Below are 16,073 nucleotides of genomic sequence, written 5' to 3'. Positions count from 1 at the left end.
ACAAGAGCTACATCTTCATATTATTAATTGAAATAATGTACGAAATATATAGTGTTAAAATGAGTAAAGACTGCATTTTTTTAAAAAAAATGTGGAGTGTTAATTGTACAAAAGTGTCCAGTGACACAATTTTTTGCACTAAAACCCACAAGACAAAGCCTTTTCCTTAAAAAACTATTCATATCTGTTCTGTGTAGTCAACATGGGGAAATAAATACAGTACCGAATCTTACCTAACACCCATCAGCATGACTATTATCAATTCCCAAATAATTCCAATTACACAAAATTAGCAAAGCATTTTAAAATATTATTTTGTTGCAACAGCACTTCAGCAGCACGGCAATATAACTGGCAGCATCATGTGCAATATATACATAACCTATTAAAAGATTTTGCAATAGTCTGTTGTAATTATTCACAGCTGTGTCTTGTACCTCACATTGTGATAAATCACCTTCACATTCAAATAACAAATCTGATAAGTGAACACTGACACACGAGGAATTTATTAGCAGCAGAATTTAAACACGTTCTTTAGTATTTTGAACAACACATACCTTTAAGCAAATGACTCACTTCCTCCTCAGAGATTCCTATTTCTAGGATGTCTTTATTCTTTGAATCGGTGCTAGTGATAGTGTCTTCCGAGTCAAAAGCCCTGTAAAACAGATAACTGTGCAGAATACACCACACAACATCTAATCATGTCAAAAATATAAGTAAATAAAATTGAACAGTGCATTTGGATCAAATATCTGTGAAAATAATGACTCCAAATATATGAAGTTATCTCAAATGTAGTCATGTTTGTCTGAAAATGAATTACGGAAATGGAAATCCCATTAGCCACGTATGTGGAAATGATCTTTACAGAGAAAAACTTCATAGCAGACAACATTCATCATGTTTTCTGTGCAAAGGTGTTGCATATCAATGGTGCTGCATGTTTGAAAAAGGAAGGAAGTAAGATTAGAATTTAATGTCCTGTTGACATCATGGTCATAGCACATGAGGCAAGACATCGGAATACAAAAGGATGGGAAAGGAGATTAGATTTGGCCTTTTCAAAGGACTCATCCCAGATTTTGCTGGGAACGATTCAGGGAAATCACGGAAAACCTAAATCTGATTGGCTGGATGGGCATTTGAACCATCGTCCTGCCTATAAGGCAACAGATGCTGAGGGCATTCAAAGGAGCACTTGTTTCTAAATGCGTGCATCTGGCAGTATCGGTGGCGATAGTCCATCCCAGTGGACGGAGCTTAAGCACAGCTGCTGGCTTCCTGGTAAACAGTGAGGCATGAGAAACACTTGACAAGCAGTGAATTTCCCTGTTGCCAAATACAACACATACACATGCATGGAACAGAAGGGGTGTCACGGTGAGAATACTAACTACAATAAAATATCATGAAAAGTAACCACTTCGCTGCTCTTATAAGTTATTTAATGACCAGTTTTGTTTCATAAAAGCCACATCATCAGGTTAAATATGGTGAATGGTGACAAAGTTGCAACATGGACAGGACTGAGTTTCTTTGTCTATTAATAGATGAAACAATTAGTGGATTGTCAGGTAAAGTCACAGACAAGGAACATTCACTCCCATCCGTGTTGCAACTTTAATGTCATGGCTCACCATATTTAACTTGATGATGTTTCTTCTACGCTACAAAACCGGTCATTAAATAAATTGTTTACAAGAGCAGCCAAGCAGTTATTACTCAAGATGTCTGCTTATGGCTACTGTTGTCCCTCATACAAGATAGTGTGACATAAAATATGTCTATGCAAAAATTTTGGATATTTAGTGTCACACAACTCAGTAATGCTACATTAACTCCAGCAGACTGAGCATGATAATGTGACGAGTCCCTGACTGCTTACAATATTTTTATATGCCAAACACTACACAAGTTAGAGCAACATTAACATATGTCATTTCTATTAATTCCTTAGCTGATAAATTGTAGGATAATCTAAGAGCCTACTACCTCAAATGAGGTGGAAAATGAAATATACTTGTCTATACTGTAACCTGTGAGCTCCATGACACAATAAACTTAATATTTTTAACATTACAAGCAATAAACAATTTTGCATTTAGACATATTAAGCCAGAATATGCAACTCTCCACACTAAAATGGATTATGAACTCAGCATAGTGTAGGAACATCCATTACTTGATTCCTATCTTAGTTATTTTACAGCATTCAGTGTTTTCAACAGATTTCTTAAATTTATTTGAATTAGCCATTAACAAAGGCTTTTGTGATATGAGTATGGTGCACATATTGTAAATTCTGAAGGCACTAGATGAAAGGTCATCTAAAAACAATGCGGAACAACTGGCCACTGTTTTTAATGTTCCATTGTGCAAACCAATACTGGAAAAGGGTTTCAATATGTACAATTTTTTTTACAAGGAAAGCAAGACATATAAAGTAGTTTGTAGATGGCAAATGACCACAAGGAAGGGGGCTCTCTGTATGTTGTTGTTGTTGTTGTTGTGGTCTTCAGTCCTGAGACTGGTTTGATGCAGCTCTCCATGCTACTCTATCCTGTGCAAGCTTTTTCATCTCCCAGTATCTACTGCAACCTACATCCTTCTGAATCTGCTTAGTGTATTCATCTCTTGGTCTCCCTCTACGATTTTTACCCTCCACGCTGCCCTCCAATACTAAATTAGTGATCCCTTGATGCCTCAGAACATGTCCTACCAACCGATCCCTTCTTCTGGTCAAGTTGTGCCACAAACTTCTCTTCTCCCCAATCCTATTCAATACTTCCTCATTAGTTATGTGATCTACCCATCTAATCTTCAGCATTCTTCTGTAGCACCACATTTCGAAAGCTTCTATTCTCTTCTTGTCCAAACTATTTATCGTCCATGTTTCACTTCCATACATGGCTACACTCCATACGAATACTTTCAGAAATGACTTCCTGACACTTAAATCAATACTGGATGTTAACAAATTTCTCTTCTTCAGAAACGTTTTCCTTGCCATTGCCAGCCTACATTTTATATCCTCTCTACTTCGACCATCATCAGTTATTTTGCTCCCCAAATAGCAAAACTCCTTTACTACTTTAAGTGCCTCATTTCCTAATCTAATTCCCTCAGCATCACCCGACTTAATTAGACTACATTCCATTATCCTTGTTTTGCTTTTGTTGATGTTCATCTTATATCCTCCTTTCAAGACACTGTCCATTCCATTCAACTGCTCTTCCAAGTCCTTTGCTGTCTCTGACAGAATTACAATGTCATCGGCGAACCTCAAAGTTTTTATTTCTTCTCCATGAATTTTAATACCTACTCCGAATTTTTCTCTGTATGTATGGAGTTTTAATGTTTTATTTGCAATATTTAAAAGGTGACCATAAAAGTAAATTTCATTGTAATGAACAGACAAGTGTGATGTCAGCAACATATACAAGGGAGACACATCAGTGGCAAAGGGTCTTTTTATGTGGCAGTTGTGGGTATTGTCTGTTGGTGATTAGTTCGGAATAGGCAGTGCTGGAGATACATTTTGTTTGATGTATTGGCTGTGCCACATGTGAAAGACTAAGTTTTCCACTATGTGGTGTACTCTCAATGTAATGTATTACTCACAAGTGACAGTTGTTGATAGACTGCAAGAACTTTTATCTTTCAATGAGTACTAGAAAGTTAGCCGACACATTATGGTTCAAAAATGGTTCAAATGGCTCTGAGCACTATGGGACTTAACTTCTGAGGTCATCAGTCCCCTAGAACTTAGAACTACTTAAACCTAACTAACCTAAGGACATCACACACATCCATGCCCAAGGCAGGATTCGAACCTGCGACCATAGCGGTCGCGCGGTTACAGACTGTAGCGCCTAGAACTGCTTGGCCACTCCGGCCAGCTACACGTTATGTTTTGCGGTGTGTGTCTCAATGTGCTGAAGTGAACTGTAAAGCCTGTTTAAATTAAATTCTTGGGAACTAGCAGTGCTAAACAGAAATTAAATACATCATTGCACAGTTTTGTAATTGCCTTTCAGGGACTACCAAATTAAACAACAATCTATAATTTCCTATTTCCCGGAAGTTATGTGCTTCCAGACTTTGAAACTGAGCACCAATGCATGATATTTGCTTGGTATGGAAGTAGGCATTGCTCAGATCACAAGTACTGCTAGCATTACTGCACACACACATAAATGAAACTTGCTGACAAAGTGTTATTGTCAAAACCGTTTTACTTTACCTCTTTTATTGTAAGGGCACCACTCACTAGTGAATTCAGTTTTATAGAATAAAACGAACTTTATTCACTTTCAGTCATAACCACTTCTTGTCTTTAATTACTTAGCTTCATTATTCTATTTTTTCACTAATGTTGCTGTATTTTGCAATTTTTATCAGTTGCTTGGAAACTCAGTAAAATCTAGCGATTCTAGAGCAAGTTGGCCAAAGTGTGATAAATGGAGTGATGAGTAACCACTCAGACATGTTATCAAGCCAAAATTCTACTAGAGTGCACCTTTACCTGACCCTCTGCTATTTCAACTACAAATTAGAACACTAATTTTATCAGTTGAAAGAGAGATGACAGCTTTCACCCCAAATGTAAGTCCAGTGTGCTAACCATAGAACCACCACACTCATAGAAATGGAATGATCACATGGGTTTAGTTGTAGGTAAAGTAGGTGGCAGACTTTGGATTACTGGCAGAATACTATGGTAATCTGCACCAAATATGACTAACAGGGGATATTGAACATATACAGAGGAGGGCAAGAAGAATGGTCACAGTTAGTTTGAGCCAGAGGGCAGTGTCACAGAGAGGCTGAAGAAACTGAACTGGTAGACTCTTGAACATAAGATATCAACTATTCCGAGAAAGCATATACATACAAAGCTTCAAGAACGAGTTTCAAATGATGACTCTAGGAACATACTACAACCCCCTATGTACCATTCCCATACAGGTCATGAGAACAATATAAGATTAATTGCAGTCTGCACACAGGCATTTAAACAGTCAGTATTCATGTGCTCCATATGTGAATGGAACAGGAAGAAGTCCTAGTGACTGGTACAACGGGATGTACCCTCTGCCATGCATTTCATAGTGGTTTGCAGAGTATAGCTGTAGACGTAGACAGAATGAAGTAAATATACACCACCAATGAGAAAGGAACTCTTTTAGAAAAGTGATGAAAGACTTAATGAAAACAACATTACTTACAATACCGTATCTCAGGCTGCAGAACAATTTCCTGTACATTTTTCAACACTAAAAAATCACTTGAGAGGTACTTATTTCTGAAAAACCACAAACACTGCATACATAATCTCTTCCCAAATCTTTCTGTTGGAAGTGTTGTGGCTAACATATTTTGGATGTGAAAGGACTGACAGGAATGGGAAGAACTGTATAGTTTATGTAATAAAGATTGATCATTTTTTGAAGACTACTGTTAAACTTAAGATAGCAAAAACACACACACACACACACACACACACACACACACACACACACACACACACACATACACACAGCCAAAACTTTATAACCACTGCCCACTGCAAGACTGAGTGCCATCTGGTGATGTAGTGGACATGTAACATATTAAGTAAGTACATAGCAGGAGCAGAGATGAATGGGGAGTCATTTTTGTGATGATATTGGTGGCAAAGCAGGAAATCCACTGACATAACTTTCACAAAGGGCAGATTGTTATGGCCCAGCACCTGGGAAGAAGCATCTCAGAAATGGCAAAGCTGGTAGTCTGTTTGCATGCTACTGTTGTAAGGTGTCTGTGGAAAGTGCATGGAGGATGGTGTAACCATAAATACACAATAAGGTGTTGGGTGTTCACACCTCATCACAGAACATGGAGGTCAGCAGCTTAGTCACACTGTAAAGCAGGGTAGGTGGCAATATGTGGCAGATATGATGATACAGTATCATGCTGATGCAAGCACAAGGGTTTTGGAGCACACCATTCAGTGCACATTATCGAACACTGGACTCCACAGCAGATGACACACATTTGTTTTAATTTTAATCCAGTGATGTTGCCAAATACGATTGCAGTGGATACAGGATCATCAAGAGTGGACTGTGGCTCAATGTAAATCTGTTGCCATGTCAAATTGGTTAAATTTCTTGTTAGACCAGAGTGATGGTTGTGTCCAGATATGCCCTTGTCCAGGTGAATGGCTGCTCAAGCATGTACCACAACATGGACACAGGTCTCTGTGGGCAATATTATGCTATGTGGGATGTTTACCTGGGTTTCCATGGGACCTGTGTTAGTAATTAAATGCACCATGACAGCTATGAACTGTGTAAACACTTATGCTGATCCCAGCTTTCCTTCATACTTGTTGTATTCCTCAGTGGTGATGGCACCTTCCAGCAGGATAACTGTGTGCAGCACAAGACTAGAATTGTGTTACAGTGGTTTGAGAAGCACCCACCATAGTGAACTCACAATGATGTCTTGCCAACAAAATTAGGTTGATCTGAACTTGATGGAATATATCTACATCTACATCTACATCCATACTCCGCAAGCCACCTGACGGTGTGTGGCGGAGGATACCTTGAGTACCTCTATCGGTTCTCCCTTCTATTCCAGTCTCGTATTGTTCGTGGAAAGAAGGATTGTCGGTATTCCTCTGTGTGGGCTCTAATCTCTCTGATTTTATCCTCATGGTCTTTGCGCGAAATATACGTAGGAGGGAGCAATATAATGCTTGACTCTTCAGTGAATGTATGTTCTCGAAACTTTAACAAAAGCCGTACCGAGCTACTGAGCGTCTCTTCTGCAGAGTCTTCCACTGGAGTTTATCTATCATCTCCGTAACGCTTTCGCGATTACTAAATGATCCTGTAATGAAGTGCGCTGCTCTCCGTTGGCTCTTCTCTGTCTCTTCTATCAACCCTATCTGGTATGGATCCCACACTGCTGAGCAGTATTCAAGCAGTGGGTGAACAAGCGTACTGTAACCTACTTCCTTTGTTTTCGGATTGCATTTCCTTAGGATTCTTCCAATGAATCTCAGTCTGGCATCTGCTTTACCAACGATCAACTTTATATGATCATTCCATTTTAAATCACTCCTAATGCCTACTCCAAGATAATTTATGGAATTAACCGCTTCCAGTTGCTGACCTGCTATATTGTAGCTAAATGATAAGGGATCTATCTTTCTATGTATTTGCAGCACATTACACTTGTCCACATTGAGATTCAATTGCCATTCCCTGCACCATGCGTCAATTCGCTGCAGATCATCCTGCATTTCAGTACAATTTTCCATTGTTACAACCTCTCGATACACCACAGCATCATCCGCAAAAAGCCTCAGTGAACTTCTGATGTCATCCAAAAGGTCATTTATGTATATTGTGAATAGCAACGGTCCTACGACACTCCCCTGCGGCACACCTGAAATCACTCTTACTTCGGAAGACTTCTCTCCATTGAGAATGACATGCTGTGTTCTGTTATCTAGGAGCTCTTCAATCCAATCACACAATTGGTCTGATAGTCCATATGCTCTTACTTTGTAACGACTGTGGGGAACTGTATCGAATGCCTTGCGGAAGTCAAGAAACACGGCATCTACCTGTGAACCCGTGTCTATGGCGCTCTGATTCTCGAATAGCGCGAGCTGGGTTTCACACGAGCGTCTTTTTCGAAACGCATGCTGATTCCTACAGAGTAGATTTCTAGTCTCCAGAAAAGTCATAATACTTGAACATAATACGTGTTACAAAATTCTACAACTGATCGACGTTAGAGATATAGGTCTATAGTTCTGCACGTCTGTTCAAGGCCCTTCTTGAAAACGGGGATGACCTGTGCCCTTTTCCAATCCTTTGGAACGCCATGCTCTTCTAGAGACCTATGGTACACCGCTGCAAGAAGGGCATTCAGTAAGTAATGCAACACACTTTTTTATGAAAGCAGGTTGGTTATATTAAGGGTTCCAATACACCAAATTATTCCCTACTCTTTCTGTTACAAAACCCTATTTTTCAAAATAATCTCCATTCAATGTGATAGTCTTGCACCATTTTACTAGGAGGGGCTGTATACCTGCATGGTACCACTCTACTGGTTGACATTGGAGCCAGTGTTTTGCTGCATAAATAACTTCCCCATCATACACATACTGATTCCCACAGAGTGCTCTGTTCATTGCGTCAAACAGCTGGAAGTCACAAGATGCAAGATCCGGGCTGTAGGGTGGATGAGGAAGAACAGTCCAATGAAGTTTTGTGAGCTCCTCTCAGGTGTACAGACTTGTGACAGGGCTACCAACACAAACCTCTAGTTGTGCAGTGAAGTGTTTGATTGTGATGAGAATGTCCTCGCATTCCAACATCGCAGGAGTCACAGCTGTGTGCATGCGGCCCGCAAATGGCAGATCAGACAAGTTTGCGTGACCTTGTTGAGAAGATGACAGGCTCCCAGGACTTTTCTTCGCTGCCAGGTCTCCGTAGACATTTTGCAACCACCTACGAATACCTGTGATACTCTGGTTTTCTGGCAAAAGAAACTCAGTGACAGCTCTCTGCTTGGAATGCACATCCATTATAGGTGCCGTTTTGAAGGCTATGTATAGGACTGCCACCTATTTGAACTTCATGAAAGTATACCAGGAATAATTCCACATTTTTTCAACCAAAATTGGACAAGAAAAAAAAAAATGGTTGCATTCCTTATAAGTGGATATGCTTAAACAAATTAGTCTTACAGTTCATGACTTCTGGCGCTGAATAACGTTACACAGATTTATCCAGAATTAGACTGTGGTATCCACTACTATTAAATCTCTGCAATGAACAGCCACACGCTCCATTACGCGCAGCTGAGAAACGCATCATTGGCTACACTTCTCCGTGCACAGCCCACTGCTAACATCGCAGGCCGCCTTCATGCCCAAGCACTTCAAACCACAGATTGGCCACCCATAACACACTGTGATTGGCTGCTCAGAATATACAGCAACCCCAGTCACTGGCTAAATTAACTATGGAGCCTTATTTAACGCCACTACTGACATCTACAGGCCAGTTCTCATCATGCTGTTTTACTCCACAACGCTGGAGTGCTATACTACAGTGGACCTGCTGTTCGATGTTGATTTGGCTGCTCCCTGGACTTAGAATCCGAATGCTATAATGGAACTTGGACTTCAGCGTTCACTAGGCTTAGTGTGCCAACAGACTTGTGATTTCCACTGGAATTCTACGTTTCACTTGCACTTCCTAGACACTGGTATAGCTACCATTAATTTATATAATTTTCCATAAAGTGTTCATCTACAACTTTGGACTTTGTAACACAATCATCTGTATCAGTTTTGTGTCAATAAACCATACAACGGTGATATATTTACTATATTATTCCTGGTTATAACACAGTAAAATGGTGATGAGCTAGAAACCATCTACATTGGAAGCTCTACTCACGCAACTTATGAATAAGCAGGATGAGAACCACAAGCTGCTACTGATCATCCTCCAACCACCTCTTTAAAGCTTACTGCAGATGCAAGCAACATAGCTTTTCTTTCCTTTGATGAGGATTTAGAGGATTGGGAAGCCTTTGAATCAAGTTTACTTGAGCATTTCCATGCACTCAATGTAACTGATGGCAGCCTCATGAAATCTTCATTTCTGTCTTGGCCAGAGCCTGAGATTTACCTGCTACTGTGCAAACTGGCGCCCTTATCTAAGCTTTCAGAGCTCACCTTTTCAAATATTCATTCATTGCTGACTAAATAACACCAGCAGCATAGCCATGTTATTTTCTCCCAGGCGGCATTTTACCAATGCAAGAAATAGCCAAACAAGACTCACTGAGAATGAGATGCAGAGTTTCAAGGTTTATGGTGAAAATGTCATTTTGTTACCCCTAGAAGTAAGGCCTCCTATACAGAACAAATGATCAGTTACATGATCATCTGGGGTACTCCAGGCAGGGATTTCCAGCATGAGGCATTTGAACTCTAAGGACTGTCATTAGACACAGCTTTGGACTTAGCACAAAGCTTTGAAGTGACCCGAGCAGCAGGCAAGAAATTGGAGTCCTGGATCGACATACCAGTCATAATTAACACAACTGAGCCAGCAATCAATGGCCACATTAGTGGCAATTTGGACGTAGCAATGGTACAAATGGGATGCCGTACCGTTAACCAACAATGTCCTCCAGCCGACTCGAGCTGATCAAACCGGTCTTGGGTACTGAAATGATTGCCATCATGTCCAGATTGTTTTAAGTACATCAACATGAAGACTGTCTTGACAGATAGGCCTATTGCCCAAACTGTTCTGCCAATGGCCTTTTAGCTTCTGTATGTTGTAAGTCCTGTCAAGCAAGACAGCCTCCTGTCCAATAGATGGATGTTAATCTGGTAGTCAGTATAGACCATTAAGAGACCTCCAATAAGCTTTTCGTAAAAGTGCAAATTGTAGAGAAACCAGTTCAATTACAAATAGACACCAGACCAGCCGTGAGCATTCTGAATTACGGTACCTACCTGAAGCTTGGAGCTCCTCCCTTGCAAGAAACAAAGAGATGTCTAATGACGTGTAATAAACATATCATTCCAGTATGTGGTCAAGTCGAGCTGCCAACAACATATCATAATGTCACCCACCACATTACCTTCTTAGTCGTTAACAGCAATTCTGCTGAGAATTTGAATGGACTTGGCTCTTTTCAGAAATTTGGATTTTCAATAGATGATTCTGTGAATTTGGTATCTGAAGATGTTCTATACTTGGACCTAGAGACACTTTACCAGGATAATGAGGACCTGTTCACCCAGGAACTTTTTACTGCAAAGGATTTTGAGGCACACATCGCACTGAAACATAATGCATGGCCTCAGTACTTTCAAGCCTGCGCTATTCCATTAGCTCTCAGAGACCAGATACAGGAATAATGGGATCACCTAACTGCAATTTGAGTTCTAGAACCTATTCCTTCAAGTCAAGGGGCTAACCCATTAGTCCTAGTGCGAAAGCCATCCAGGAAGATCAGCCTGCGTGGTGACTTTAAAGTAACTATCAATGCCCAATCAGAGATTGAGACATATCCTATTCCAAAGCTGGAAGAATTACTGCCAAAATTTAATGGTGGAAACTACTTCTCTAAAATAGACCTAGTGGATGAATACCTCCAACTTCCCCTTGATGCAGAATCTCAACAGTTGCTCACACTTAACATGCCGCAAGGACTTTGTCATTTGAAATGCCTAATTTTTGGTATAGCAAGTGCCTCGCCATTTTTCAATGCTTTTTGGAACAATTAGGACTCAAAGTGGATGGTTGCATTAACTATTTAGACAGCACTATTGTAACAGGGAGAAACACTGAGGAACACCTTTGCAATTTGAAATCTTTATTCAGCATCTTAAGGGAGGCTGGCCTAAAATGCAGAAAAGAAAAATGTTTTTTTCCAGACTGAGATTGAGTACTTTGGCCACATCATTTCCAGCTCGGGCATTCGTCTTCTGGATAAACATGTCGAAGCCATAATCAAACTTCCCAGACAAACAAAGCTTAAGTAACTTCGTTCCTTTCTGGGGAAGACATCGTGTTACTGAAAGTTCTTACCTTCACCAGCAACTGAAACTGCCCCCTTGTCCCAGTTATGCAAAGAAGGGGTGTCTTTCCAGCGGACACCAGCTTGCATGCACATCTTCCACAGATTGAAATCTCAGTTGTTGATGGCTCTATGCCTTGCACGTTTTGATCCAACAAAGCAGATAGAGAAGTGGCACACAGGGAAGTGGATGGCTCTGAGCATGCTGTGGCATATGCATTGCAAACATTGACTGACACCCAACGAGGGTACTCCCAAAAAGGAGAACCACTGGCCATCATCTTCACATTAAAGAAATTCCACGTTTTTGTTTTTGGTAAAAGTTTCACCTCATCACAGACCATAAACTGCTAATCTCCTTATTTGATCCTGCATCAAAAATTCCAGACACAACTACTCACCGCCTCCAGTGCTGGCCTTTAATTTTGGTGCACTATCAGTTTGAGATTCTCTTCTGCAACACGACTGAAGCATGCCAACACTGATGCCCTCTCCCACCTTCCATGGGGACCTGATCCTGAGTTCGACAAAGAAGAAATTCTGCATTTTCACACTGATGGAAGAGGCAGAAGCTGCCATAGAGTCTTTTCTCATTACCACCTACTGGGTTGCAGACACAACCTGCAACGACAAGTTACTCCAACAAGTCCAGAGTCACATACTTCATGGATGGCCCGAACAACCACCTTCCGAGGCGTCAACGGCATTCTGTCAGTTCTTTAATGTCCGCCATCAGTTCATGTTGATTAACAGAGTAATTTTACTCTTTTCTGATGGACACCCACAAGTAGTCATTCCTTATTCGTTAGGCCAGCACATCCCGCAATTATTGCACCAAGGCCACTGGTGGCAGGGGGGGACGGGGGGAGGGGGAGAGGGGGAGATCCCAAACTCAACTCCTGGCTTGTAGGTTCACTTACTGGCCGGGCATGAACCACGAGATTGAACAACTCACCCAAACATGTCTATCTTGCCAAAGCCAGCAGACAGACCTACAACATACATTTGCTTCTTGGCCACGATGTGCTCGCCATTGGGGGAGGGTACACATTGATTTTGCGAGGCCAGTGTTTAACACCTGTTCTTGATAGTGGTTTATAATTACTCCTGATTTCTGTACATTGTCCAATGCAATGCTACATTAGCAGCCAACACTATCATAGCCTTCGCAAAAATTTTGTGATTGAAGGTCTACCAGAAGTGCTCATAACTGACAATGATCTACAATTCCTTAGTGAGGAGTTTCGTGGTTTGTGCACTCAGCATGGCATTCACCACATTCCAACACCCTCTTTCCATCCACAATCTAATGGAGAAGCCGAGAGGATGGTCCACACTATCAAATCTCAGGTGAAGAAATATCTTCAGGAACACTCCACCGATATGTAACTAACTCTTACCGAGCGAGGTGGCGCAGTGGTTAGACACTGGACTCGCATTCGGGAGGACGACGGTTCAATCCCGCGTCCGGCCATCCTGATTTAGGTTTTCCGTGATTTCCCTAAATCGCTCCAGGCAAATGCCGGGATGGTTCCTCTGAAAGGGCACGGCCGACTTCCTTCCCCATCCTTCCCTAACCCGATGAGACCGATGACCTCGCTGTCTGGTCTGCTTCTCCAAACAACCAACCAACCAACTAACTCTTTTTTTGAGCAGTTATTGGTCCACATTCAGCGGAGACTAAAGTCCTGCAAAACTTCTCCATGGACAGCAGCCCTGGACCCTATTGAGCCCGCTCATGCTGGCATCACAGCAAGCACCACCACTGCTAGCTTCCAAGTTCTGTCCCGGGACCTTGGTGTGGGCAAAAGGATTTGGTCAGCAACCAGCCTGGATTCCAGAAACAATTGTCCAGCACCAGGGCCGTAAGGTATTTGGGGTGCTGTTTCCGGACTGGGAGGATCTGCGACATGCAAATAACCTTCATCCGCAACTAGATTCCAAACAGTTTTTTCCGTCTCCCTCTCCACACCACCATTACGAGTCACCTTGTTCCTATCCTCCGCATGCCACCCAGCCAGTGTAACACTGGACTTATATATGCCTTTTGCCCACAGCCAGCTGACCAACATCACACCCCAACAAGAGCAATTTACCCCAGACATCGCCCAGCCCCAGAGGCTGACCTTCCCGGACTATGAGATGTTGCCTGGTCACCAATCTTGAGTAATTCCGGATAAAGATGAAGACATGCCACTGGCTGCTTCTGCTCCACTTGCTCTGCTGCTGAAGTACACATCATAACAACTTTCACCACCGGCCGGGGCATTTTCATCTGTATGCTCCTTGGCCCCGAGTCACCAATGTCACTGAGGACTCTGAGAATGACCCCAAGGATGTGGCATTCGTTCACAGTGGATGCTTCCCTACTTCCAAAAGGGAAAAGGGGTGTAATATCCACAACTATTAAATTTCTGCACCATGCAGCAGCATGCTCCATTACGCGAAGCCAAGAAAAGTTTCCTTTGGTGCACTTCTCTGTGGAGCCCACTGTTAACATTGCAGGCCACCTTTGGATGCGCTTTCAAACCACAGCAATTGACCACAAATAGCCAAATAACTAACTATATTTATAGTCAGTCAGAGAAATCTGTTAGATCAGATTTCATAAAAAGGAATATATAATATTGTAAAACTAAAGTCTGTGGCACAAGCCCATGACTGAATCATTGGCCTGCCTGAAGGTAGAGGGGCAACCTGTCTTCACCACGGTGGTGGGTTCATCATCCTGATAGCAGACTGAGTGGATAAGAAATAATGTTCTATGTCAACCACACAGCATGTTTGTCAAATGTGAGTAAGATGGTGGCAGATGAGTGACATAGGTTAGTTTGACTTGCAAGTTTATCTGAATTTTTGGGGTGGTGGTATGCAGTTAGGTCACTCTATGTATCACAAGAATCAAGTGGTGAGTGCCTAGTGTCACATTAGCATTATATTTTAAGAATCTGCAACCTGGAACTGGATTTAAAATGAATAACCATCAAACAATGTGCAGAATCACCATCAGTCAGTCTGAAGATAGTTCTGGGGTCGAGCCGACACTGGGAGCTGTGGCTGCACAGCCTGGCATCGGCCATGTTGATGTGCTTGTGAAGGCTGAGGGGAGTGCCATGATCCAATCACAAGACATGCTCAGGCTCGTTGTACAGATGCTGTCACTGATGCTGCCACTGCAGCAGTGGTGGCCAAAATACAGGAAACTCTGGAAAAAAATACGAGGGCTATCCACAAAGTACATTACGTTTTGGAATTAAAAATAAATAAAGTATTGGAAATTTTTATTTTATATACAGACGAAAGCCACACTTAAATACTACTTTTCTACATAGTTGCCATTTAAATTAAGGCACTTATTGTAGCGATGGACGAGCTTGGAAATTCCTTTGTCGTAAAATTCGGCCGCCTGCGCCTTCAACCACGTGGCGACTGTCTTTTGGGACAGAAAAGGTGTGATTTTTGTGGATTTCCTGGAAAGAGGCACTACAATAAACTCTCAAAGGTATTGCCAAACTCTGCACAGCCTCAGAAGAGCAATACAAAACAAGCACAGGGGAAAGTTGGGCTCAAAGATCTTGCTGATTCACGACAACGCCCGGGCTCACACGGCAAATGCCACTCGTGAAGTTCTCGAATCTTTTAAGTGGGAGTTGTTTCCTCATCCGCCGTACAGTCCTGACCTGGCACCGAGCGACTTCCACTTATTCGCAGCAATGAAGAAGTGGTTGGCTATGCAGCGTTTTGATGACGACGCTTCAAGAAGAGGTAACCACGTGGTTGAAGGTGCAGGCGGCCGAATTTTATGACGAAGGAATTTCCAAGCTCATCCATCGCTATGATAAGTGCCTTAATTTAAATGGCAACTATGTAGAAAAGTAGTATTTAAGTGCGGCTTTCATCTGTATATAATAAAAAAAATTTCCAATACTTAATTTATTTTTAATTCCAAAACGTAATGTACTTTGTGGATAGCCCTCGTATTAGCGAGGTCCATGCTCTTTAAAAGAAACCGAGAATACGGCACAACTGTTCAAACAGAAGCTGATCAAGAAATCTGACAAACATTAACACCACTAGAGATGCAATAATCTCAAACCGTTTGGGATTCCTGCGAACAACAGAGAGAATACAGACGAATTAGTGATCAATCTTGGATGAGAGGAGCTAGGCCTGCAGGTGACACTGAATGACAGACAGAAATCAGAGTGGGGCATGACACACCAGGATCTTCAAAACATAGACTCATGACAGTGAAGTCTGTGTCCTACAGGAAAAGATCTGAAATCTTCAGAGTGAAGAAGAAACTTGCAAAGTCAGGTCTGACAATACACAAAGATCTCACCTCCGAAAGACTACAAGATTTTGAAATGTGTGGTCTCGAGATTTGCGTGGCAAAACATGTGGATAAATGACAGCATGATAATGCTGAAGACTGAAAATGGGAAAAGATC

At 41.7% G+C, this 16,073-nt stretch overlaps 1 protein-coding gene across 1 annotated transcript in view; it reads right to left on the bottom strand.

Annotated features, from left to right (window-relative positions):
• Positions 1-16,073, bottom strand: part of LOC124723110 (caspase activity and apoptosis inhibitor 1-like) — a 248,694-nt gene that overhangs the window by 12,662 nt on the left and 219,959 nt on the right. The window contains exon 7 of the mRNA XM_047248291.1: positions 561-661. Within this exon, the coding sequence (XP_047104247.1) occupies positions 561-661 (101 nt within the window). The remainder of the gene's footprint in view (positions 1-560; positions 662-16,073) is intronic.

Source organism: Schistocerca piceifrons, chromosome X (genome assembly GCF_021461385.2).
Source record: "Schistocerca piceifrons isolate TAMUIC-IGC-003096 chromosome X, iqSchPice1.1, whole genome shotgun sequence".
In the NCBI taxonomy this organism is placed as follows: Eukaryota; Metazoa; Arthropoda; class Insecta; order Orthoptera; family Acrididae; genus Schistocerca; species Schistocerca piceifrons.
This window is presented reverse-complemented; position numbering and strand designations above follow the sequence as displayed.